This window comes from Haliaeetus leucocephalus, unplaced genomic scaffold (assembly GCF_000737465.1).
Source record: "Haliaeetus leucocephalus isolate CR32 unplaced genomic scaffold, Haliaeetus_leucocephalus-4.0 Scaffold144, whole genome shotgun sequence".
Classification (NCBI taxonomy): domain Eukaryota; kingdom Metazoa; phylum Chordata; class Aves; order Accipitriformes; family Accipitridae; genus Haliaeetus; species Haliaeetus leucocephalus.
Genome location: NW_010972580.1, coordinates 347532 through 374303, shown reverse-complemented (window position 1 = coordinate 374303; position 26772 = coordinate 347532). Strand labels below are relative to the sequence as shown.

Sequence of the window (26772 nt, the reverse complement as noted above, 5' to 3'; positions counted from 1 at the left end):
GCCAGCCGCCGTTGCGAGGGGCCGGTCGCGCCCCCGGCGTCTCCCGTGGGCCGGGCGGGCCCGCGCGTCCCCGCTGCTGCTTGCCCGCAGCTGGCGCCCTCGGCTTCGTCCCGCCGGGCTTCCCCGGCGGGCTCTGGAGGGCAGGGAAGCCCCTCGGCTCCCGCTGCGGGGAGGCGGCTTTCAGGGACGGGCATTTCTAATGCGTTTCTTCCGAGTGAAGAAATGCAGACCCTCGTCGCAGCTTTCTGGCGTTAGAGAGAAGTGTGCTGAGAGTGTACAGCCTTCCAGGTGTTCGTACCACCTTCAGTGGCGAATTTTGCTTTTTCCTGTGATGCTGATCTTAGTTCCAAGTAACAGGTATTTTTTTTTTACTTTAAGAGACACCAGCTGTCTGTCACCTCATGAGCAAACTCGCCTTGCAAAGCCGGCTCGGCCATCCCAGCTCCTCAGCCTGGCAGGACAGTGCTTGGCAGACCCCTGAGCGTTCAGTCCAGGGCAGCAGACGCTGTTGTAGCACCAACACAAGCTAAGAAATCAGCAGCTCCCTGCTCTCCTTGGCCAGATAAACGTTTATAGTGCTGTTGATACCCTGAGTTAACCCTGTCTTGAGCTAACTGGGGCTGCAGCCGTGTGGTTTGACATTTCTCTGTGCTTGATCTGAATGCAGAGCATGAGGAGAAAAATCTGCCCCCTGTGTTAGATAATGAAAGTTTTGGCTTCTGTTGGGCCTAACTTTCACCCGTCGTCGTAAAATTTCACAAGAATGACATTTGTACAGTTATTTTTACTGGCTTTTTTTAGCTAATTCTCTTTTCTACTGGTAGGAATTAGTTCTGACTCTTTCTGGTCATTGCGACCTTGCTTCCCAGGGAAGTGCCAATTTTGTTCCACCGTCAAATTGATTACAAATAGGAGATAGTGCACAGAGATTTAATTAGGGCATGGATGTACAGTATGGATTCTCGAGCAACAGTTGGTAACACCGCATTCAGCTTTTTCATTGGGCATTTAGTTAGTATTTAGAAATAAAAGGAAGAACAAAACCCTTGCATTTCACAGACTGTTGATTATTCTTGTTATTATTTCCATGTCTTCTTCTGCCCACTGCAAGTCAAGGATAATTGGTAGAAAAAAAATCTGTCCCATTCTGTTAGAAATCTGTTTCACAGTGATGTTCAGCAAACCAGCTGTTGGTCCAGTTACCAAACCCCACCTTTCTTCAGGTCATTTAAAAGGGGAAAGCTGTTGTTTTCTGTCAAGACTTGTGATTAGTAAAATGAAAGGTGCCCTTCTCTATTTTTTATTCTTTCCAAGTGTATTCCAAAGTTATGCTTGTGCTTTCCAGGGGGAACAAGTAAGCTCCATTCTGTGAAGTGGGATATGTAAGAATTTTTAAAAGAAAATGAATATAGAAACACACAGGTAATTTGAGCCTTATTGTGCTGTTCCTTATTCTCCCCATACACTGCAGACAGCTGAAAGTCCTGTATTTCCAGCAATCCTAAAATTAACTCCAGTGTTTCTGCAGTTCTAAAAAGGCAGGAGAGGACAATGTTTGTTTTCTTTCTCGTGTCACACTGGTGACTGAAGCGGATCTGGAGGGCTTGGCAGTGGGTGGGGTGAACCGTTACATATTTTCTGTGTCTGACGAATGCGCAGGCTGCTCGGCGTCTGTCCTCTCTCTGGTCAGCGGCAAAAGCTCCTAACGAGTAGATGGTCCTGACGATTAAAGCTGAGGTAGAGTAGTTTGACTGCAGGGATTTCCTGTGCCACAGTGCAGGCTGGGGATCCTTTATGGCCAGGGGCTTCTGACCATGTCTGCGGCCGAGGAGGAGGTGAGGTAAGGGGGTGCGGGGCTCGGAGCAAAAGCTCAGGTGAGCTGGGGTTGATGGTGTGCTGAGAGCGGGCAGCATGGCCGTACACTCTGGGTCGGTTGGACTCCCTGGGAGTATTTCTGTGGCTCCTTGTAAGAAAATTATTCCTTTGCAGTGTCTTTCTCAAAAAATGGTAACTTGATTGACATTTCTGAATTGAAATGCCAAAGGATGGGGCAAAATGGAACAAGAAGCATATTTTAGTATGCTTTGACAGATCACGTTTGAAGGTTTGTGGTTCAGATCACATGAAACTTATTTTACAAGACCATCTCAGTTTTTTCAACTGTGTGGAAAATGCATTCAGCTGCTATTTGTTGTGGCTACTCGGGTTCATGACCTGGCTTCTCTCATCCTTGCAGTGGCTTTTAAAACTGGCTTTATCAAGTTTTAGATCAGTTTAAATTGTGAAAAGTCATTAGAAAAATCCTAAGGACTGGCAGTATCCTAATGAAAGGGACTACCTTTAGTACTTTGGAGAGTAGAATTGCAAGTTTATATTATCACTGATGCAGTGGACTATTGAATTATTGCTAATAGAGAACATTTTCATTTAAAAAACTTAAGTGTTTTCTTAACTGATACAACAACATTAAGATTTTGGGTTTTTTTAAAGGAACTCACAGGTCTGAATGAATGATTATAAATGAGGAATTGTCATGAAATTTCTGTTTTCTAGATGGGTTCCACTGGTGCCCATTCTTAGCCCTTCATTAGTGATTGTTTTTGCCTGTTAGTTTAAAGTAAACATCCAAGTCATCGCAGATAACTTGCAAGTGATGCAAAAATCAGGAAATAACTAAAAAATCAGGGTCACAGACTGAGAGCATGGCAGCTCGCTTTGAAAGAGTTAGAGAAGAGCCCCGAACGGGTTGGAAAACATGCTGACGGTGAGGACTTCTGGTGGTCCCGTCCATCTCTTAACAGAGGGAAGGTTAAAAGAAAACTTGTTAACAGTTTATGAGCGAGGACAAAGGTGTAGCAATGCACTGATCAGATGCTAGGCAAGTTTAGACCAATTTTAAGAATTTGGCAAAGATTTTAGTATATACTGAAGAGTTCTAATTGTAGACACAGTGTTTCTAAATAATTTTCTGTGGTTCAAAAGGTAATTGGTTTGGGAATTGTGTTGCTTAGGTGAAACTTGACCTTAAAGGGTCTTTTCTGGCTTTGTATGGTTTTATAGCTGACAAGGGCAAGATTTAAGAGGAAAATTCTTACAAGCTGTGAAATCTAATCACTGATGCAGAGTTTGTGATGAATTTTAACACACAGACTTGTTGACTTGGTAATTTACTGACTGCCAGCAACTTCTGTGACTCCAGAAAAACACCCTATACTCCTAAAACATCACTTCTTGCCAAGCAGAGGATGAGGTCCAGTGCATTTCTTGTAGTGCTTGCAGTTGTACATAGGTGTAATTCAGGCACTTCAGACCAACAAAGCAAGCAAGAAACACGCTGTCAGGTGTTGTTTAATCCTCAAAACGCCCACACTGGGTGCGTTATGGACTGGGTTACTGAACCTCCTGTGCCTCAGGTACTTCTGCTGGGGGAGCTGGAGCCAGCAGGCGCTCACAGTGTGGCTGATGCTTCTTTTTTGACCGAGCCACGGTGCTGGAGAGTGAGGAATTGTTACAGCATAGTGAGCTTTCAACTGAGAGCTGCTAAAATGCAACAGGGTGCATGTGAGCCAGGAACGGGGGAACCCATGCAGGCTGTGCTCATCAGGTTGAATTTTGGTGATTTGCCAATGTTTCCCTTGTGGTGATTTGTACCTGCGAGGGGCCACGTGGCTGAGAAAAAAAGTTATGAAATCAGTCTGTAGCCTCACTGTTAGCATTGAGCCGGGAAGAGGGAGGCAATTTTGTGGCTCTTTCCTAATGCCACTTCAGATTTTCACCATCTCTTTTCTAAACATTGGCAACGCAAAGCAAGATGCGGCAGGTACCTCATTATTCCTTTGCCTTATTGCTCAGACAGGATTCTCTGAATGGCAGCGCAAACTTGGACAACGGTAACAATCATTAAACAGTTGAAGTAAAAACCTTGGCAGATAATGGACCCCTTTGTTGTCTGGCCGCTCTGTGGTCCGAGATGATGGGTGCTGCTGTCTCATTAGGAGGAAGGTGATCCTTTCTTCCCACCCTGTTTCCAGCTTTTGTTTTTTGTGCTGCCACTCAACAAAGTGCTTTACAGAGTTTGTGCTCCAGATTTATTTATTTTTAATCTGGCTAATAGGAAGTAAATTATTCCCATGAAAAAAGTTCCATTAATATTCCCTACTTTTTATGCTTGCTCTACTTTAACGCTGTTGACCTATACAGGGAATCACGTTCCTTCCTAGCATCCCTGCCCAGCACATAGGAAGACTCCCTGAATTACAGATGTGCCTCTGAAAACTGGTCGCTGGACCACGGCCTGGTCAGCCCCTCGAGGGTGGCTGCACTGCTGCCTCCGTGTGGAGAAATGATCCCGTTTGCCGTGCTTTGTGAATGAGTATTTTATTGCAGAACCCCACGTCATTATCAGTCTTTCCAGCTGGTCTTTGCACTTCCCGCAAGCAGCAGGAGTGGAATTCCACTGTCCTGTACCTGTGCCATGTAATAACATGCTACGCTTTTTTTTTGACTCAAGCTGTGGTTAATAATGGTCAAATTCTATTAAATCACATTTCACTTGCTGTGTTCAGTATTGCTTGATGTCTAAATTCTGCTTCTGAAAAAAAACCCCATACTTTTAAAATGCCTAAATTATCTATTCAGTGGCCATTCTTTGTCATCGCTTTGGTAGGCTGTTCGCTTTCTGTTAAAAGCCACAAAAAAGAATTTATCTTCAAAATGCTCCTTGGAGGGGAAGAAGGGAATGTGTAGATTTCCTTTACTGACCTCCTCATACCATAAATATGAATCATTATCACTGCTTGGGTAGTGACGCATGGTTCTCCCCAAATTGTGGACTGTCTGGAAGGTCTGGCTGGGATTTAAAAAAAATTGGCTTTCTTTTGTGTAAAACAAAGATTTAAGGTGAAAGTTCTCAGATGCGCTGTGGGCTAAATTGACATACGGCAATGTATGGCTGGGCAGTTGCAACATTATGAGTTATTTTCTGGTGAAGAAAATACTGAGAACAGTAAATATTGTAGCAAAAAGAAATCCCTTTTTCTTCTGCAAACGCAGATAACTTAGTTTCATACCTCAGTATTGGCTAATAATTCCTTAATTATTACATTTCAAAGAAGAACCCAGGGCTTTAAGTAACAACACAAGCTACAAGGTTTTGTGACTATAAATAAAAAGCTATATTTGGAAAAAAACGAATAGTGTATTTATGGACAAAACTGTATTAAGGGAAATGTGATGGAAAAATTGAGTCAGATGAGCTGATGTATGAGGCATTTCCCTATGGAGTCATTGGGCTGAAAAATGTTTTATATGCTTAAACTTGAACAGATGCTTCAACACACACACACACACAAGTACATCCCCCCCCCAGTTTAATATTAGCAGTTTTGTTCATACCACTGTGATTAATTCACGAACCAGCCTGTTTTAGTCTCTTTTCCGGGGGCTATTGGGTATTTCCAGATCATCCAGGTACTTAAGCCCATGCTTAACTGTAAATATGAAGCAGCCCGGTTATTAGCAGAATTTCTTTCAAGCTTTACATTAGGCATGTGCTTAAATGACTCACTGACCTGGGATTTACATTTTTACACAGGAGTGAAGGATTTCTCCCCATTACCTTGCTTAGATGAAAATCGGTGGAGTCAGCCAGCTTTTTTGCCTAAATAAGGACATGATACCAGCTTTCGGCTCTTACAGATATTAGTTCCACCTTTTTAGTTACAAATTTGTCAGAAAACAATTCTGAGTGTGTGTGCCTGACCTCGTTTAAGATACTGTTGAAGTACGAAGAGAAGACATACATATGGATGACCAGCAGATTGTGCCTACTGTTCTTTTTAGTATGAATGTTGCATTTGGTGGTGCTGGAGAGGTGGCTGACAATTGCATTTTATTATTTTCCCTTTGAATACCTGTTGTGGTGTTCCACTCAGCTGTTTATCTGCTTTCCCAGGCTTCTGTTATTTGTCTTGTAGGTAGCTGTGCACAGCACTTCCTCTCTTCTAAAAATCCCCAAAGACCTCCCAAAAAATGCAGTGCGTTAGAGCCTGTTGTTTCCACTTTGCTTTTCTGATTGAGCTAAACTGATGAAGGAATGTGGAAAAATGACTTCTGAGTCTAGCTGTGGTGCACCTCAGGAATACACGGCTTACAGGATGAGCGATGATGCTTGTGGCATCAGGGGATATTGACTCCTGCTTGCAGTGACATCTCAGCATCGGACAGTCGTGAGTGGTGCAGCCGTGCCAGACTCGGGTATAACAAGTCATTGTCTGTAAATTTCTGTATCTCACGCTTAAAATAGTAGAGAGCCTGGAAGGGTGATTATATTTCTTGTGTGTAGATGGTTTCCATGCTACCTTGAGGGTGAGTTTCTGACTCCTTCTTAACTCCTGGAAGTCTTGCTGCGTTACAGATTCAGGGACACAGCTGACAAGTAATACTGTGTAATCCAAGGGACTGAGGTTGGAGAAACATCTGTAGGCAGGCAAGGGGCTGGGTGGTAGATTGTGCACATGGGGCTGGCCCCAGTGTTAATATATTTTTAAATGGTGTAAAAATATAATAATTAAGGTTCTTAATGTGTGTTTTGCAGGTGTGCTGTCTTGCATATGGCATCTCCTCCTAAAAATCCCCTGATTTTCATGGTAAACATATTTAAGTAGTTGAGAAATTACTAAATTTTAATTACAGCAGACATTCATTCACAAGAGTTACTTAGCCAACATGCAAATACGTAGTTGAACTATTTTTAAAAGGAGAAGAATTTTCATAGTGGAAACTGATTCCTGGGATATTAAAAAAATAAAATAAAATTGAAGTGTTTGGGAGGAAGTACACGGTGATCTTCCATATAGCCATATGGAAATGATCTTCTTTATTCCTTGGTTCATGTAAAGTCTGCGCTCCTTATGGACCGTTTACTTGAAATGTCTGCCTCTGTGGCAACACCAGCTTGATTTATATTCCTCAGCCTGCTCTTGCTCGCTTTGCAATCTGTGGCAAAACCTTATCGATCTGGGTGTCTGCAAAATCCGATTCCCTGGAGGATTGTGCTGGAGAGATATCGACAGAAATAAATCATTGCTGCCCTTCAAGTGTGCCGACTGCGTGAGATTTGTTTGACAAGTAAATACTGAATACCAGTCGGCTGTAAGTTATCAATGATTAATAACCTGGGGTACCCAGGTTCCTTTTGGCTTTCGCTAGTACCTCTCTTTTAGCTGATTCATTAGCATGCTCTTCCCACAGGCCCCTGGGAGATACTCACTCCTGGCTCCTTTAGAACAGCTGCACTGGGTCGGACTGAAGGTCTGCCTGGACCGGAGTCCTGTTTCTGACACTGGCCCAAGCGCAGGCTGCAGCAACAGCACGGGAGGAGCATGTTTGAAACCCTGCTCAGCATTTTGACTGCTTTCTGCCTAGAGACTTACCCGTTGCATCAAGCACTGTCTCTTTTTTTCAGTTTTTAAGGGGCTTTTGTTCTCCAGGCTACTCCAGATTTTACAGCTCCCTACCTTCTTTCCCCCTTCAGCCTTCTCGTTTTTCCACTGTTTGTCCTATACCAGCCAGTCTGTACCTCTTCTCTGAAGCTGCTTCTGTTTTCCATTTCTGTGATGGGGGATGGTGAGAGTGACCAGAGCTGTACACTGCAGTTGGGATGCAGGTGAACCACGGGTGCTCATGGTGACACAGCAGCGTGTGCTGTTTGTGTGCTTGTCCTTCTCCAACACTGGTAAAATGCTGTTGGCTTTCTGGAATGAGCTGAGTGGTACCGGAGCTTTCATGGAACAGCCTGACAGCCCCAAGAGCTGATTGCTGAGGCCATCTCAGGGCACATCTTTTTTACTGTGAAATTGAGAATTTTTTTTATTCAATGTATGCATCACTTTATCTACATGGAATTTCATCTGCCATTTTATTACCAGTTACTTAGAGTCATAAAGTCCTTCTGCCATTCCTCATGGTTGCTTGTCTTCCTTGCCTTGCATATTACTGTCAGGATCCTTGGTCACATCCCACTCACCTCACTGTTGTGTTTTACTCATTGTCCTGGTCCAGCACAGGTCCCAGCCTCTCTGCCTGTGAAACTCCCCTGGGACCTCCCTCTCTTGCAGGAAATGACTGTTTACTCCTACTATTTGTTATCTTTCACCCAGTTGTTTATCTGCAGGGACCGTTCCTTTTCCCGTGTGGCCTTTCAGTGTCCCTGCAAGAAGCCTTTGATGAGAGAGGCTCACAGACCTTAAAAGTCCAGGTAGTCTGGAGCCTTTTGGGAGGCTGGAAGTCCCTTTACAGAAGCCACACTGACTTTTCCTCCGGTATATCGTATTTATACAGATATATCAATTGTCCACTAATTCTGATCTGTATAATAATATCTGAGTAGTCCTGTACAAATGTTGGGTTTGGAGGTCTGCAGTTTACCAGGATTTTCTTTGTAACCCTTCTCTTACAGAGTTGGCATGATGCTTGCCTCCATGTACCAAGGTGATTTTAAGAAAGGCTGTAACCCAGTCAGCTGTTCCAGCTCTGAGCTCCATCAACCTCTCTGGTGAATGCCACCCAGTCCTCCCTGCCGTTACTCTTCCTTTTGGCTCCTTATTCTGTAACCTCCTCTCCAGTCACTTCAGTGTGAGCCAGTTTCCCAGAGAGTCCCCAGAGGAATGGGGCTGGTGAGGAGGCTGGGTCTGTTTTTAGCACTGTGAGTAGGTGTGTAAAGAAGCCACCTAATCTTTCCTGTGTGGCATTGTCATCTCTTTTAGTAGCATTAAGAAATGAACCTGTTCCTGGTGGTGGCTTTCTGTAGGGAGGCTCCCTCAAGATGTGGATGGGTATTTGAAGTGGTGACAAAGTGGTGGGGGAGAAACTGTTTTAGTCATAGGATAGATGGCAGCAGCATGGCCAGCAGGTCGAGGGAGGGAATGCTCCACCTCTACTTTGCTCTGGTGAGACCCCCACAGAGCACTGCGTCCAGCTCTTGGGTCCGCAGCCCAGGAGAGACATGGACCTGTTGGAGCAGGTCCAGAGGAGGCACAGAAATGGCCCAAGGGCTGGAACAGCTCTGCTGTGGAGAGGCGCTGAGAGAGTTGGGGTTGTTCAGCCTGGAGAAGAGAAGGCTCCAGGGAGACCTTACTGCAGCCTTTCAATACTTAAAGGGGACTTACAAGTGAGAGAGATATTTTTTTTACCAAGGCCTGTAGTGACAGAACAAGGGGCAATGGTTTTTAACTGACAGAGGGCAGGTTTAGATGGGACATAAGGAAGAAATGTTTTACAATGAGGGTGTTGAGGCACTGCAACAGGCTGCCCAGAGAGGTTGTGGATGCCCCATCCCTGGAAATGTTAAAGGCCAGGTTGGATGGAGCTTTGAGCAACCTGGTCTGGTGACAGCCCTGCCTATGGCAGGGGGTTGGACTGGATGATCTTTAAAGGTCTTTCCCAACCCAAACCATTTTGTGATTCTGTGAACTTGGCAGAGTAGGTATGAGTTGCCTTAGTGAGAGAATCTACCAAATAATCAGTGGTTTCTGATTGGGAATTCCCATGCTTGCAGCTAATGCCCCTTTTCTTTGAGTGAATGATATGTGATACAGCAGATGCTCAAATATCCTTTGTATTAAGAATATTTTTGCAAGCAGACCTACACATCTCTGCATTAGAAAATGGTTGGGCCCCTTGCACATACCAGTGATTTAACCCTTCAGGTAAAGTGATAGCTGGCATAGTTGGTAATAGATCTTTGAGTATGTGCTAGGAGGAGTAGTAAGGCTGTGTCTGCATTCATCACTAAAGCAATCTAGTGTGTTAATGTTTTTTTGTCTCTACTTTGTATTTTCCTGTGAATGTTTTGTTCTAGTAATGCAGATGGGAAATTACTTGTATCCAAACTTGCAGCATGGCCTTAGCCAGACTTGGGAATGAACCGGGTTGTCCAAAGTTGCTCTCTAAAAGGAGATTCTTTTGTTGGTACAGGTTCTGTTGTTATATGCTCGTATTATTTTCTTTTAGTCATAAGAAAAGTAAGTTTTTTTACAATCTTTGGTGTTCTAGATATTTTTCTAAGAAAGATCTTTTAAGGCCAAACTGCTGACCTGGCCAGTGCTTTATAATCCTGTTTACACTGATGCCCACTTTGGGTTGAGACAGCAAGTTGTGATTTCTCTGTGGTCATGCTAAATGGTAGTGATCTGTTGTCTCCTGGTTGGAGCTTGAAGAGAACATGTACAGAACAAACATGAAGTTCACTTAGTGACTTAACAAGGTTGTATCAAGATGTAACCACCCTCCTAAAATCTTGAAAGCTTGGAAATAAGAAACTGGGGGAAGCTTGGCACTGTTGCATTGCCCACAATTGTGCCTGTAGTATCTCGGTGTGCTTTTTTCCATCTCCAGCAGGACCAAAAAGCAGTATATACCATAGCCTTGTCTTCTTTGCAGTCCTATATCAAGTCACATGCCTGGCTTAAGCAGTTTCCATGCATTTGGGAGACTAATTTGCCTTAAATTTGCTGCTAGTTTTCATAATCTGAAGTCTGATAAAATACATGGCCATGTAAAGCAGTCAGGTGGCAAAAAATGACCCACCTGCTACTTTGTGCTTGGTGAAGTGTGCCTTTCTCTGTGGCATGAGGCATGGAGGGAAAAGGGCGTCTAGTTTCCTCTCATAAAATAGAATTTATCTGTGGCTATTTTCAGAAGGAAAAAAACAGTTGGTATGCGTCTTCTTCCATCTGGTGTGATGGTGCATCGGGAGTTCAATCAGTGACTGCTTCAGGTCTCTTCCCAAGGGTGTCTAGAAAAGTATTCAAGTCTTCCAGAAAATGACAATTTAGGGTTTCTTATTTCACTATATGAAATGGTTTTTTTTCAACAAATAATTCACTTACTGAATTTATGTGCGTATTTATATTCTAAATTTTATCTTTGGCAAAATAAAGCTGTTAAGACTCCTGTTGAACTCAAGCTGGAGTAACATTTTAATGCCAGTATAGCAGTCTGCTCTGATATACTATGCTCCTTTTCTCAGAACAAATCGTACTTCAAACCAATTTACTGAAACAAAACTCTTCAATTATTTCTACAGTTTGGTAGCACTTGAGAGAAGTTGAAGCAGCAAGCCAGCACTTGGCAGGAGAGTGGGCGAGCTCACCTGGCAAGTTTGTGTTTTCGCTGCTGTCTTGTTGCAGTGGACCCCTTGCTCTCTGCATGGCTCTGGAAGGAGCATCTGTACAGTGCGTGGCCATGTGCGTGCTGGGCACCGCGTTGCTATAGAGAGTGGTTTTGATGGTCTGGTGAGGTGCCGTCATTCTGACCTTGGCTGTGTTCCCAACACCATCCTCATAGATTGTTGTGGCGTACAGGTACCAACCCTGAGAAGTTGGCCTTCCAGCATGGCTGGCTACCATCCTCCTGAGCTTAGTGCTCTCCACCTACGGAGACATACAGCTGTGTAAAGTCACAGAGGTCTGCAAAGCTTTCTGGTCCTCCGTATCTCTGCGAGTGGAAGTCCTGACCAGGTTTAGCAGAGCTATTCCAAATGTTGGATGTTTTGTAAAGCAGTTGGTGGTGGGGGTTTGCAATGTCCTCATCTGGCTTCTGAACATCCTTCCTTCTCTAAAAAGCTGCTGTTGAAGAAAATGTTACATGAATTTGGTATAATTGTAGGGTGAGGCAGTGTCTCGTACTAGACCAGATGACAGAGCTGGGAAACAAAAGTCTTTTTTTGAATTTGGGTCACAGTGAAACAACTGCCATGTTGCAGAATGGGTGACTGAGGACATTGTGACAGACTGCATCATGATATGTGGTATCTATTTTATTTACAAGCCATTCATGGTATTTTTTGAGGCTTATCTATGAAGCAAACACTGTTGTAGTTTCTTTTGACTGTCATAATATGGTGGTGGGTGAATTAGGTGTTCATCCCCATTCGATTGTCTCCCGCTCAGCTGAATGAAAGCCTTTTGACGTACAGGAGCCGACAGAATTGCTCTCTTTTGGCTTCTCTCTCCTTTCCCGAAATGGCTGTGAGAGTGATATTTGGGTCAGCTGCCTCCAGTCTGTCATTTTCTTTTGACACTCATCCTTCTGAGCATATAGGAGGAGCCCGATGGGGAAATGCTGTGGTGCTGTTGGCTGCAGTGGAATCAGGAGTAGTTAAAGGGGTGTTGTGGTTATTCGAATCACTAATCACGTCAAGACAGGGAAATCTCTCTGATGCCTGACTGAAACGGTACGCGAGTGAAGATGGCCTTACCCAGACCTTGCTGCAAGAGAGGTGGAGGGACCCAGGTAGGTGCACAAATGCTCTAGCCCCTACAAAGGCTGTTGCTCTCCAGCAGCGTGTGTCTCTCGGTGGCTTTGCTGTGGATGTAACACTCAACAGTACTTGTGTGTTCTTCAGTTTGGACCAGAGAACTTTTGGGTCTGTCCGGCAAAATACGATTTTTCCTTTTTTTCTTGCTGCAGTGCTCTGTGTCTCGGTATGGAAGGGCCCATCCATGGGTCTGACGTGTCAGGTAGGGCATCGTGCTCCTGTTCCCTTTGAGTGCACAAGTTGTTCTGCTTCACCTGGGCTCTGCTTTTCCTCTGTGTGTCTCAGGGTGCAGCCCTGCGTGACAGTGTCGGGCCTGCCTGCACAGGTCCTGTTGCAGAGTTTGAAGCGGGATACCGTCGTGCAGTTTCTTTCCCTCCACTGTTTGCAAGCCAGCAAGCACGTCCTGAAACGAGCTGAAGCTGTGCGATTCATTGGTAGGTGTGTGCAGTAATGCCAGCCCCGCTGTCCATTGCACTCTGTTGCTTTGGAGTGGTGTTTGTCACTTGGTACCTGCCTTTTGTCATCATTCCCGCTGCATTTTTTCCATCTTTACCTTTCCATTGCCTGTATTTGTTAAAATAACTGCTGAGAACACAGGTGAAATAGTCAACAGTACAATATTTTTAATACTTTATTAAAGTATTGTGTTTATATCATGCCAGTGCTAGTGGAGGGGCACAGGGCGTGTCGGGGGTGACTACACAGCAGCAGCCTGTGCTGTTTTGCTCAGTTGTCCCGCACTTTGAATGGGAAGGATATTAGGTCTCAGCATCACTTGCCTGTGTGTTTCAAGTCCCTGTAACTTGTGCCCCTTCTGTCACGTTCATTCTTCCAGGAAAAATTGCTTTGCTGCTGTTGTCCCAGACTCTTCTCAGTGGTACCCAGGGAATGGTGATGGGCAGAGATTGAAACACAAGAAATTACACTTAAATGTAAGAAAAGCTTTTTTAACTCTGAGTGTGGTCAGATGTAGGAATGGATTGCCCAGAGAGCCTGTGGAGTCTCCATCCTTGGAGGTATTTAAAACCTGCCTGGATGTGGACCTGCCAACCTGCCCTAGCTGACCCTGCTTTGGGAGATAGAATATGGTAATTTAAACTACCAGTCGGCAGAATATTATACATTTCTTAGGGTAATGCATATGGATACAAGGAAACCTAGTGGTTAAGCATCTTCAAAATATAAGTAAGTGACTGAAGTAAATGGGTGGTTCTGTTGCTTACAAAGAAGCTGTCATGGCATCGGACTTGGGCATTTGGTGTGTTTGATCTCTGAAGTATTTTGGCAAGCGATAACGCTTCATGTGTCTGAACTAGGGTTTACTAGCCCTGAGCTAAGGAGCATGTGGTATCTTATTCAAATGGATATCCAGTTTGGGAGCAGCTCCTAGAGAGAACTTCTTGGCATTTGGGAGGTGAGTGCTGTATATATATGATAATATAATGGAAAAGCCTGCAGGATCCACTTGGTGTGGAAGAACAGGAATTGACAGCTTACAGTTGGGAGTGTTTTGTGGACCTGAATCCATACTGAGATGACACTCACCCAGTCTGATGGTCATTTCAGTTGGTAGGAACACTCTTTCTTGAGGATACCCTCCTGATATTTGGATTTTAAGGGTACAAATACCAGTTCCTGGCCACGTTGTCTGCAGACAGCCTGGGCTGGCAATCCAAGAGCGCAGGTTTTGGTTAAACACTTGGCCTTGATCTCAAAACAGCAGTGTTGGGTGTTTTCTCTAGTATGGCTTGAACTTAAGATTCAAACTCTTTGGAAAAAAAAAAAAAATTTGCCCTTTTCCCTCCCCTGTAATTCCTGATTTTCAACATCCAACTAAATTACACAGGGAAAGAGTTTTGCTGTATGCTACTGGCTCCTACATAGTGAGGAGCAAGTGTGGCAATGCTGGGGCCAAGAGCAGGGCAGGGCCCAGGTTGGTAAATTGTGCTGGACCTGCCAACACTGTATGAGGCCAGTTTGTATAGGAGCTACTCAAAACCATCTGGGCTTAGTAGGATTAAACTATATTGTAATGAAATACTTTAAAGTGTTTGAGACTAGAAAAGAGAGATGGGTGAAATGGAAGAGGGAATGCCTTGGAGACCTGGGGCAGAGTTAACTCCCGGGTTGTTTTGACCTAAGTGTAGCAGCTCTTCACCGGTTGGGTTATTCCTAATCCACAAGCTGCGTTGTGAAGGGAGAGGGGTTACTCGTGCTGCAAACTTCCATCCTGGTACTGTGCTGGTATGACCAAGGTTTGGCACGATGCCATGTCAGTTTGACTGTGGCTTGTTGCCCTGAGGATCAAGTGTTTCACTGCAAAGACTGTCAAACATCGCACCGTGTCTTGCCATGTAATCTGCTGACCGCTTTATTTTCTCCATTATTACATTTCACATCACCAGAGTGCAAGCATCACCTGGGGCTTGCTTCTGCTTCTTGATACCTTAAGTCTGTAGGACAGATGTGATGAGCAGCTTAATCAGGTTTGCTAAGCATCAGGCAACTCTGTCCTGAGTTGCTACAGAAATGCTGAATTTGGGAGCTCGCTATACCAGTCTCTGAGCTGGTACACCTCGGAAGGGACGCTGAATGCTGAGCGTGTGTGAAGGGACTTAGGCTGACGCAGACCCCAAAACAGATCTCCAAAAATTTCATGAGGTAATGGAGACTCTACAGCCCAGCCTCCATTTTTGATGAAGCCTGTTGTCACTGCAGGCTTCTACTCTCAAATTAACTCGAGTCAGGCTTGCAGCTCGTCATGTCCTCGTGCTGCAGCACAGGCTGCACGGGCTGCCCCGATGGACGCTGCTCTTCCAAAGTCGGAATCTTGTGTGCTCTGGGGTATCTGCTCTGGAGATGATGCTTCGTGGAGGAGCGTGGTTGCTGTAGGTGAAGTAAACGCTAGTTTTGGCCAGCATGAAACACGTTGTGATTTCATTTGAATTGTGTCACTGCAGGGGAGTGTTGCTAAAATTGTCACTTGGCCTTCCATGTTAGCATTACCTAGAGGGCACGCTGAGGCTACTGGAGGTTCATGTCTTATCTGCAGATTCCGGTTTATCTTTAAGCTGAATGAGTGAGTATATGTATGTTGATTTTCAAAAAGATGACTATTTGACATCTTTATTTTTTTGACAGCACAAGAATCTTACTATATCTCTACCTCTTACCCATATTTTAGTGTTCTATTTATATCCTGCATAGGATCTGTGGCCTTATAATTAATTCAATGAGGAGTTTTTTAGACTCAGGGGGATTGGTCTGGGGATCAGCAGAACCTTGTTAGCATGCCTGGGATTTGAAGGCACCGTTCAGAAATTGTTTCCAAGTTGACATTGACACTGTGGCTTTTTCAAAACCATTCTCTGCTGTTTGCCATGTGAGACTTGCCAGATGACAGAGTATTTATTTGAAAAAAGCGCTGTGTGTTGTCCAAAAAGTCCCAGCCTTTTCACTCCCAAATATTCTTTAATGTAGATTAAAAATAAAATTCAGTAGAGTTGCTTTCTTATTCTTTTTAAGCTGCACAGTGCTGTAAATGCTTCTGAAAAACATAGGAATAAAGTTGGTGGTGATTGAACCCACTTCCTTCATGAATGATGGAAGGGTGATAGCAATGAATTGTCTTATCCCAGGAAGATCCCCACATCCTTCCCCTTGTGTCCTTTAGGAGGGTGAATGCTGGAATTGCTGCTCAGGTCGGGCAGGCAGGTGGCATCAGCACAATACTCAACAGGATTTGTGGGGTGCTGGTACCTTGCTGGTACTGGGTCTGGCCACAACTTTCTCCTTTCTTGAACAGTAAAATCTTACTCATTTTTCAGGTTTTATAAAAAAAAAAGGAACCCCCATGCTTCCTCAAAAATAATCATAAATCATGCACTTCCTTACATTTCAATGTAAATGAGATTTGAATGAATAATGCTAATTATTCATTCATCCTAATTCAAATCCTATTTTAATTAGCCTGTGGGCCCAATTTTACTTTCATGCAGCATGAAACCTCTTTTGATTATCAACAGAATTGCCATGTGTTTATTTTTAAATTTTTTTTCTGCTCAGCACATGTCTTTTTAAACTGCTTAAAAACAAAACAAACCAAATATATCATTAATAAATTAATCAAATTTCATTAGCATGACATGGGAGAACATATTTTAAGGGAAAAAAAGTCTTCCTGTAAATATTTGCCCCTTAATAACTGCCTTTTGGCTACCAAATCTTTCTCCTAAACATGCTGTTTAAGACAAATGTTGTCTGAGGAGGTGCTAATGAACTATTGAACTTCAGAGAGACTGGAGAGCTTCAGCTCCCTGTTCCCCTCTGGGAGTTGAGTCTCATGGGTGGAAGGTGTGCTGCTGTGCTGCACTTCACCTCTATTCCAGGGAAAACTCGATTGTGAGCTGAAGCCCATACCCGGATGTGGACTTAGCTAGTGGAAGGTGGCTCCAGCTATGATGGGATGGTGAGCTGGGCTAGGAAGGGTGGGTTGGCCTGTATGCCTTTGCAGTGCTGTCAGTCAGCTGTGGTGGAGAGGTCAGTTGTAGAGTCCTTCCAGCCAGGGTCAGAGTCACAGGGTGGTTTGGGTTGGAAAGGACCTTGAAAGATCATCCAGTCCACCCCCTGCCATGGGCAGGGACACCTTCCACTAGACCAGGTTGCTCAAAGCTCCATCCAGCCTGGCCTGGGACACTTCCAGGGATGGGGCATCCACAATCTCTCTGGGCAGCCTGTTGCAGTGCCTCAACACCCTCATTGTAAAACATTTCTTCCTTATGTCCCATCTAAACCTGCCCTCTGTCAGTTAAAAACCATTGCCCCTTGTTCTGTCGCTTCAGGCCTTGGTAAAAAAAAATATCTCTCTTACTTGTAAGTCCCCTTTAAGTATTGAAAGGCTGCAGTAAGGTCTCCCCGGAGCCCTCTCTTCTCCAGGCTGAACAACCCCAACTCTCTCAGCGCCTCTCCACAGCAGAGCTGTTCCAGCCCTTGGGCCATTTCTGTGCCTCCTCTGGACCTGCTCCAGCAGGTCCACATCTGTCTTGTACAGGGGACCCCAGAGAACTGCCTCCCTTGACCTGTTGGCCGTGCTTCCTTTGATGTAGCCCAGGACATAATTGGCTTTCTGGGCTGCAAGCGCACATTGCCGCCTCATGTCCAATTCTTCAACCCCCAGAATCTCCAGTCCTTCCCCACAGAGCTGCTCTCCACCCATCCACCCCTGCCCCTAGTCTGTGCTGATGTTGGGGATTGCCCCAGCCCAGGTGCGGGCCCTTGCACTTGGCCTTGTTGAAGTTCCTGAGTTTCACATGGACCCACTCCTCAAGCCTGTCAAGATCACTCTGGATTGCATCCCTTCCCTCAGGTATGTCAGTTGCACTCCTCAGCTTGGTGTCAGTCCCACTGTCTGCCATTGATGGAATGACATGTAACAAGTCCTGATATTGTACATTCTGAAAGTGTTTGGCATTTGATGGCCTGGAGTGAGGCTGTTCTTAGAACTTGGCTGTTGCATGCTGCACTGCCTTATAGGTGCCGTACGTCTCGGGGGTATAGAGACATTGCTGGGAGTGTTTCACCAGACTAACCGTGGTTCCAGCTTCCTCCATTCTTCCTGTCCCACTGTCCATCCCTGCCACACTTCCAACTGTCTTGTCCAAAGGCAGGATTTTAAGGTTGCTACAGTAAACTGCTCCTCCAAGGTGCAGTTCTTCCCGCCCTGACTGGTGGGAGGCCATCACAGTTAGATGAGAAAGCTGAAAGGTGAAATTAATGCCATGGTTAAATTAGTGTTCAAACTCACACACGGGCTGGATAAGGGAAGCTGCACACATGAGGGGCAGTTCACTGTCTGTATGTGAACAATAGCCATGTTAAAATAATTGAAGAGATTTCCTGCAGTGAATCTCTTAACTTAAAGTTGATTTCTTTTCCCTATGTACCTGCTCCAAATTCTTCTTTATTCTTTCTGGATGTCAGTGCCTGCAAACCTTTAATTCACAGGAGCCAGCTTGCTGTCAGAGATAAGCGTCATGTTATTTGCATCATATATCCTGCCTGCTCTAAGGAGCCTCCTCCGCTGGAAGTGCTGGAATGAACTTATGACAAATACAAGGAATGAAAGTCTCTCTCAAATGCACTTTCTGGCATGACTTAAATTAGCTGAAATTGCTGATGTTTTGCCTTTTTCAGATGCATGTCAGTGTCCATAGACTTTTATTTCAAACAATGGAAAATTATTGAGTTAAATGTTGCCAGAACAACAAATCCGGGAGACGCTAAGTGTACGTTAGGTGAAGGTTACTGCAATATATCTAGGTCCTGCAGTAGATGTGTTGTAAAGGCAGAAACGCACAGCCTCTAACCTTGGCCAATCTCATGAAACTGAAGGATACCACCATTTCAAATGCCATAATTCTGCCTGGAACTTTTTGCTTTCATATTATGTTTAATGTGGATGGGCTGAACATTTCCAGTGAAAGAAAGGTTTAAAGACAGGTCATTTTGCTTGAACAAAAATGTTTCCTTAAAGACAAAGAAGTTCTTTGCCTGCTGGTGGATTCTCTCATATTTGTGTCAGTAGCTCTGCTCTGGACTAAAACTAAATTTAGAATAAGTGACACTTTCTTGTTGAAGAGAATCAGAGCTCTTCAGCAGCTTCACATCTCTGCAGCCAGAACTCTGTAATTGACAGAAGTCTTGGTTATTAAACACGTGGCTGATAACGCCGTCTTACGCATCTGAAAGCTGTGGTTAACCTAAATGTACAAGTCTGTGCGGTCAGTGTCTATACGTAGGTTTGTCACGCTGTTCATTTATATAACTGGTGGAATCCAGGACGTGAATCCCCCCCCTCTTTCTTCTGAAGCAAGTTCTAAAGCGGGCCAGATGCATTGTGCCCTCCAGTGGCTGTCTCCCACTCTGAGTGGTAGCCGAGGGAGTTGAGGGGTGATCCACACGTTTCCCTGCATCTTCTCTTTATAGCTGGTGAGGTATGGTAAGAGCCAACCAGAGGTGTGTGGTCTGCAGATAGAAAACACACTGTGAAAAGCTGATAAATACCTTGAAAGAATTTGTTAGATGTCGAGGTAGCAGCTTGTCTAGAAGTAAAGATTCAGTGTCCCCTCTCTTATTGAAACCAGTGCTAATTTCAGACTTCTCTGTTGTAACCGCTGATGAATAAACATTGACAGTATCTGAAAATGTACAGGCTAGTTCCTGCTTTTGTATGTCCCGTTAGCGTCTGTGCTTGGTGGCTAGATTTGCAGTGCACCTTGGTGTGAATGTCGGCATTGTGGCTCTTACCTCTGTAATCCCCAGTTCCAGATGTGGGGTTCACTTGCCTTTTCAGCATACTGGAGACACTTCAGGCACATAGGGTACCCCCAGGCTCACTCTATCAGCCATTTTGATTCCTAATCTGAGTATGCTGCTGGGAAGTGCTGAACGTGTGGGTGTCTGAAGCACAGTCTCTCGTCCCACTAATGCAGAACTTGGGGTTACGGAGCTGTACTTGGGTGCCTTTCTGAAATGGGGGTTCAGAGCGTGAAGCCACCTGCTGCAGTAAGGCGCTGCACTGGGACTGGAACCCTCTGGTCTTTTTTCATGTTAAAAACGTGCTATTTCAGCCAATTCTGTCTACAGCATAATGGTAGCATGGTTGCGTAGAAAGAAGAACTATGATGGTAAACCTTGGATTGATTGCATGTACAATTGATAGCCTCTAGATTAAGTGATTCACCAGTAATCCTTCATTTTCTTCCCATGTTTCCCAGCTAAACAAATTGAACTCTCTAAATCTCTCACTTTTAGGCACCTTCCCCATTCTTCAGCTGGTTTTGAGACTAATATATTCAGTCTCTGATGTTTAAGCAACTTCTGAAGGATGCAGACACAGGCATTGAGTGCTGTCGTGCTAACAAGGAGGTAAGATCACCCTCCTTGCTCCTGTTTGCACGTGACACAGCTAAGGGTTGCATTAATCATCTCTGCTGTATCACCAGCTCTCGTTGAGATGCTCATCCATTAGGACTCTCACTCCCTTCCCTATTAACTGACACACAGAGTAACTTCTCTCTCCTTTAAAAAAAAGACTGCTATTCTTTTTCTTAGCTGCATGTCTTTGCATTAAGCTTGGTTAAAGCGGTGGTTTTGTTTCAGTGGACTCAGCCTCTCGAGCGATCTGTTTTTCTGCATCACTGATAACTCTCGTCTTTATTTGTCAGCCTGCAAACTTCTGTGCCATTTGCAGATTTTGTCAGCAGCCATTTTCAGGTTGAATCTGGGGAAGATACAGCCTAATTGCCAGGCCTGTTCCTGGTCTTTGCAGAACTTGCTGTAATTACATGCAATTGATCTTGGTTCTAATGTGGGAATCATTTGTCAAGACCTTTGTTACTTTTGATCCACTTAATATGGTCTTTTTTAATATTCTCTTGTGCTATTTTTTTCTCACACTGTCATGAAGTAATAAATCAAATGTCCTACACAGCCCATCCACATTATGTCTGTGCTGTCGCCTTTTCAATGTAACATTGAATTTCATCAGAAGGGGGATTACACTTATATCCTTTAATTCTGTATTGATTGCATCCCCTCAAATTTCATTATTTTGCTTGTGAACAACTCTGTAGTTATGTGGAAGAAGTTGAATAGTTGCAAATACTAGTTTTTTTCCAGTTCCCTGGAATTTCTCCAGGTTAAGAATAAATCACTTAAGATCAGAGTGTCAGAGATTCGTCCAATTCTAGTTTTAGGGTCTTTAAGCAAATGTTGTTCTGATGTAAGCATTTCTATTAATAATGTTTGACAAACTAATATTTGACATTGTCAGAGGACTGAAAGATGTTGTATCCCCTGTGTCGAACAACATCAGACAGTTCTTCCTGTGCTCGATATTTTACCAGTTTCACTCCTTAGAGCTCCAGGTGGGCCTGTAATGTCGCTAGGTTTTGTTCATTGTAATACGTAATAGTGTTGCCAGCCGTGAGTTTCCACTAATGGGTTTTTTTACTGTTAGAATTGCAGATTTATATTGATTTCTATTTAGTATCTCTTCTAAAATTTTTGACAGATAACTTTTTTTAACTAGATTTTCCATCTACTCTTCCAAAACCCACTACAAAATACATACTAAAGTCTTTTCTGGCCCTGGAAGTGAGATTTTTAGCCTCCCTAAGGGACTGAACCCAAATCTATAGAATAGTTTGAGCATTAGGTTAGAAGTTAGATGCTCTTTACATCAAAGCCTGTCTCTAGGCTAGACCTGCAGGTTAGCACTGGTCAGGTCACTCAGGTTGTCGTGCCTTTAAATCAACGGTAATAGCACTTGCTTCTCAGGTTTGGGCTGGGTGATTCATTTCTGACTCAAGACAGCTGGCATTGCCCCATGGAGAGAGCTGTTTCTCTCCATGGGCTATGGTCGAGGCCAGGATCGCAAGCGCTGGCTTTAACAGGGCCACCTCTGTGCAGCTAAAATAAATCTTACTGTTAGTGGTGGGATGTAGCCAACAGTGCCCATAAAATTTCACGGGAGCTTAGCTTTCGATCCACTGTGTTTTGGAGACTTCAGCCTCAAGTGTAAATGTTTTTATTAACATTTGAAATACATAGCAGCCATGTCTTTCACTTCTACTCGAGAGTAGCTTTGGGAGCACAGTTTGTTTGTGAAATGGCAGTTAATGCTACTTTTTTTTGTAGCAGACTTCTCAAAAGCCTGTGGAGGAGACGTAGGATCTTCAAGCAAATTCTGGCAGCTGGAGTTTCCCGGTAACAGGTGATGCTACAAACATGCGTGTTGGTTGTAAAATTCTAGAGTTTTCTGACTCTTTTGGTTGAATGTTTGCAGCGTTCAGGCTCAAGCTGATAAACTCATAAATATTTGGGGGTTTTGTTTGTTTTTTAGATAAAATTACTTGACCACCATGAGTTGGAGTTTTCTGACCCGTCTGTTAGAGGAGATCCACAATCACTCAACCTTTGTTGGCAAAATCTGGCTGACAGCGTTGATTGTATTTCGGATTGTCCTAACTGCTGTGGGAGGAGAATCCATTTATTACGATGAGCAAAGCAAGTTTGTGTGCAACACAGAGCAGCCTGGCTGCGAGAATGTTTGTTACGATGCTTTCGCTCCTCTTTCGCACGTGAGGTTTTGGGTCTTTCAGATCATTCTTGTTGCCACTCCATCTGTGATGTACTTAGGCTATGCAATTCATAAAATTGCCCGGATGGTGGAACACAGCGAAGCTGACAGAAGAATCAGAAGCAAAAGCTTTTCCATGCGCTGGAAACAACACCGTGGCTTAGAGGAAACTGAGGAGGACCATGAGGAAGACCCGATGATGTACCCAGAAATAGAGCTGGAAAGCGAACGAGAGAATAAAGAGCAGCAGGCCCCTGCCAAAGCTAAGCATGATGGCAGGCGGCGAATCCGTGAAGATGGACTCATGAAAATTTATGTCCTGCAGCTTCTGGCGAGGACTACGTTTGAAATTGGCTTTCTCGTGGGTCAGTATTTTTTGTATGGCTTTGAGGTCAGCCCCATATTTGTGTGCAGCAGGAAGCCATGCCCACACAAGATAGATTGCTTCATTTCAAGGCCAACTGAAAAGACCATTTTCCTGCTAATAATGTATGGGGTGAGCTGCATGTGTTTACTTTTGAATGTCTGGGAGATGCTCCATTTGGGATTTGGCACAATCCGGGACACGTTGAACAACAAGAGAAAAGAGCTGGAAGACTCTGGTACTTACAACTACCCTTTTACTTGGAATACACCATCTGCTCCTCCTGGCTATAACATTGCTGTCAAGCCAGAGCAAATCCAATATACTGAACTGTCCAACGCCAAAATGGCCTACAAACAGAACAAAGCCAATATAGCTCAGGAACAGCAGTATGGAAGCAACGAAGAAAACATTCCTGCTGACCTGGAAAATCTGCAGAGGGAAATTAAAGTGGCTCAGGAGCGCCTGGACCTTGCGATCCAGGCTTACAACAACCAAAACAATCCCGGCAGTTCCAGAGAGAAGAAATCCAAAGCAGGCTCAAACAAAAGCAGTGCCAGTAGCAAGTCAGGAGATGGGAAGAACTCTGTCTGGATTTAATGTTGGCTGAGTTTATATATTGTGTTTTTTCTCCTAGTTTATCATAACCAGCAACCCCTTGAATAATGGCTTCCATTAAGTAAATACTTGACTGCTTATTTTCAGGGATACCGTTGGCTAGTGATTCAACCTCTCAGAAAGGCTTTATACGCATATTCTAGGATTATAGAACTTTATTCTTCTGTCTTCCAAGTCAGGAGACAAATAGATATATTTAAATCATTCTCATTGAACGGTTTATGCTGTATGTACAGTATTGTAGTACATTTATTATGCACAATTTTTTGTATTTGTACACTGGATCTCTGACGTTACACTTTTTTATATTAATGAGGAGAAAGCAATGGGTAGCTGTTAGCATTTTGCTAGTTTTATTACCATGGTCTGCAGTTTGTCATTGTTCTTCCTTGTTTTAAACGTAAAACTTTCTATGCTGCGTTTCAAAAGTGCCTTGCACATGCAGACAGCACAGAGGAGTCTCCGGTTATCCAGGCAGCCCACGGGTGCCAGTCACTGAGCAGCAAGCAGTGAAAGATTTGGAAAACATCTGTTACTGGTGCTCTTGACTCTGTCCTTTACAAAAATGATGTGCTACTTATAAAATGGAAGTGTCATACTATAGCTACTATGTACTACAGTTTTTTTCGCCCTGTGGAAAATTACTTACAGCAAAAATGTACATGTGTGAGAGTACTTGTGTTCAGAGTAAGAGTGCCAGCCGTAACGCAGAGAGGGCTCAGACCTCCCTGCAAGCTTTATGCAACAGGAGGCAAGAGAGACTTGAAACTCCTGTAAAACATCAAAAAAAAGGTAAATAGAAATTACTGGATTCAGTAATCCTACATGTTTATGTGATATCTATGGAAAGAGATGTTTTTGAGGTCTGTTGTTACGTAACGCCCCACTCCCCAAGGGCATGAGTTGTTACGATACCTTTTGGATAAGATTTCTGTCTTTTCCAAAGTAATCTGTTTAGACGGAGTCATGGTAATTTTGTTTCTCCGTGCATTACACTCAAGGAATAACATTCCTTTCCCCCCCAGCCAGGACACATGAGCTGTCTGTAAGAGTTTTTACAAAGCCCTTTCTGAATATCAATGATATTGCCTTATTCCAGACCCCTCTTCCTTCCATTATGTCCGAGGAATTTAGTTCAGACAGAGCAATGTGTATAATTTAGATTTCTGCTTGAGAGACCAGTCAGATTTGGCATTCTGTGGTTTTGGCACTAAACTTGAATTTATAATTAGAAAACGGAGAACGCGGTACTTACTGCCTTTGGCGGTGTCTTTTTGGCAAGGATGCGCATTAATGTTTGAGAGATGCTGATAAATGTGTATGCTTTTTGCTACTATTTATAATGTATTCAGGACCTTGCTCCACTCCCTTTAGTTAGGTTTTTGTGCATTTTAATATATATTGGGGGCCTGTTTCAAGCGGGACTGTTCTATTTTGAGGCTACCTCAGTCCTTAGTGCCCTCGTTACAGCCTGGTCAGGAACAGGATTGAGAAGAAAGGCTCTGTTGGGGACACAGGTGAACCCATACTCCATTGCTGTCCTGCAGAACGTCTAAGCATAGGCTTTATGTTAAATTTAAACTAAGGGGATACAAGCACATGCTTGCAGTTATCCTCTACCCAAGCACTTGCTGAAAATAGGTATTTTGCTGAATTGTTTTCAGTCTGTTTTCACTCTGGGACACCAGGCAGTCCAGGCATAGATCCCAGCTGTCTCTCAGCTCTGCATTAGAGAGGCATAAGTGCGCCCAGAGCCAATGCAACCCTCTGCGCGAGGTCAGCGAGAGCTTTTCCTCTTCACCTCCAGCAGAGATGTTGGGAAGCGAACTTGCTTTCTGGCTTTTTGTTTAGCAGTAACTCCTGGCCGCTGCTCCGGGAAAGGAGCAACCTCTGAATTTTATGCAGAAAAGTTTCAGGGCGATGTCTTTAAGCGAGTATAAGTAAGTAACACAGTAAGTACATAGCAGTTTTTAAAAGCCTGAGTGGACTTGCGGGCAGGGACAGCTAGCCAGTGACATGGGACTATCTGTGTGGGGTGAGAGGGAGTTTATTAATAGTGCTTCCGCTAATCAAACAGGAGTCTGAAGAGAAGCACGCTGCCTGAAGATGGGCAGAGAGGCTTTGCCAGCAGAAAGCTGGGAGTGTGGTGGAGAAGCTGGGTGGAAAACATGTTGTCTGGAAGTACTAGGGAAAGACATTTGGAGCCTGGAGATAAACCCAATGCCTGGCTACAATCCACTCATTATCCCCGACACTGGGGTTGTTCTTTTCAGCTTCCCAAAAGGGTTACGTTGCTCTTAACCCCTTGCGGTGGTTTTGGAACAGCCTTTCACCAGCCAAATGGCAAGAAGTGAAAATCGTTTCCTCTTGCTGCTCTCTATGCAAACTGCAGCAATTTCTTATTAATGGCTTAAAATAAAATCGGTTCATGACAGCTGCTTCACCCATTGTTTGTATTAGCCCTTTCCCAATTAATGTTCTAAACCGTTACCTGCTTAAAGCTACTGTCTCAGGTCAGTCCTGTGAGCTTTTGTCCACACCAGTAAATACTCCTGTTAGTGAGCAGAGTGTATAGAATATTCCAATCCCAGCACTGAATTCATACCGAAAATGCAAAGTAATGGAGCTGTTTCTGTTACTGTTTTTTTTGTTTTCATTTTAATTGTGTATAAAGTGCACATTTTCTTTGAAACTGAGTGTTTGTTATTAGTAGAGGATGTCTGTTAAAGCTCTAAATGTTCATGTCTGTGACTGTATTCAGTTTCAAAGTATCTGGTTTGATTTTTCCTTTTGAAGAAATGATACATGCATTACTTTAAAATGCTCTCTTGCTTTGGCTTAATGTAGGCCATTCTGAAATAAATGTTCAGAAGAGACTTTTGGACAAAAAATACTGAACATAACTTGGGTTTGTCCTGTCATTCTCTGGTTTTGGATGCAGTTTGGGAAAAAAATATCTATTAAATCCAGTGGATTACTCCAGTCTGAGTGATATGGCTTCTTTTTTCCAGCAATAGAATATCTTCCAAATATGTGAGTGAGGGAGAGGGGTATTTTAATGATTTGTCTTAGAGCCACAACTTGGAATTTTTATATATTTGACCTTGTTTAGTGTAATAAAAGAGTCGGTTAGAAACTAACCGTGCCTTTCTGCATGTGAATTGCTCTTCAGTGACAAGAACAGTCGCATTAAAAAAAGAAAAATCTAGAAACTTTGCAAGTCAGACCTTGAGAAGGGTACCACTTATGAAAACATGAAAATCTGCATTTGTGCATATGAATGAGCATGCTGATATTGTCCAGTGAGCTGTGCAGCATTAGCTGGCCTAA

General features: G+C 43.8%; 1 protein-coding gene across 3 annotated transcripts; it reads left to right on the top strand.

Moving 5' to 3' along the window:
• Positions 1-1677: 1677 nt before the first annotated feature.
• On the top strand, positions 1678-25327 carry GJC1 (gap junction protein, gamma 1, 45kDa). 3 transcript variants are annotated; one of them, XM_010561320.1, is made up of 3 exons: positions 1678-1835; positions 22022-22094; positions 22224-25327. In XM_010561320.1, exon 3 carries the CDS (start codon positions 22243-22245, stop codon positions 23422-23424), a length of 1182 nt encoding a protein of 393 aa, XP_010559622.1. In that variant the 5' UTR covers positions 1678-1835; positions 22022-22094; positions 22224-22242; the 3' UTR covers positions 23425-25327. The 3 variants fall into 3 exon arrangements, with proteins under 3 accessions (XP_010559622.1, XP_010559621.1, XP_010559620.1); XM_010561319.1 differs by having other exon boundaries at positions 1678-1840; positions 22019-22094; XM_010561318.1 differs by lacking the exon at positions 1678-1835 and adding an exon at positions 20142-20245 and having other exon boundaries at positions 22019-22094.
• The last annotated feature ends 1445 nt before the right edge of the window (positions 25328-26772 follow it).

Excerpts from the sequence above, each read along its gene's own strand:
- GJC1 (XM_010561320.1), top strand. The coding sequence starts at position 22,243 with ATGAGTTGGAGTTTTCTGACCCGTCTGTTAGAGGAGATCCACAATCAC.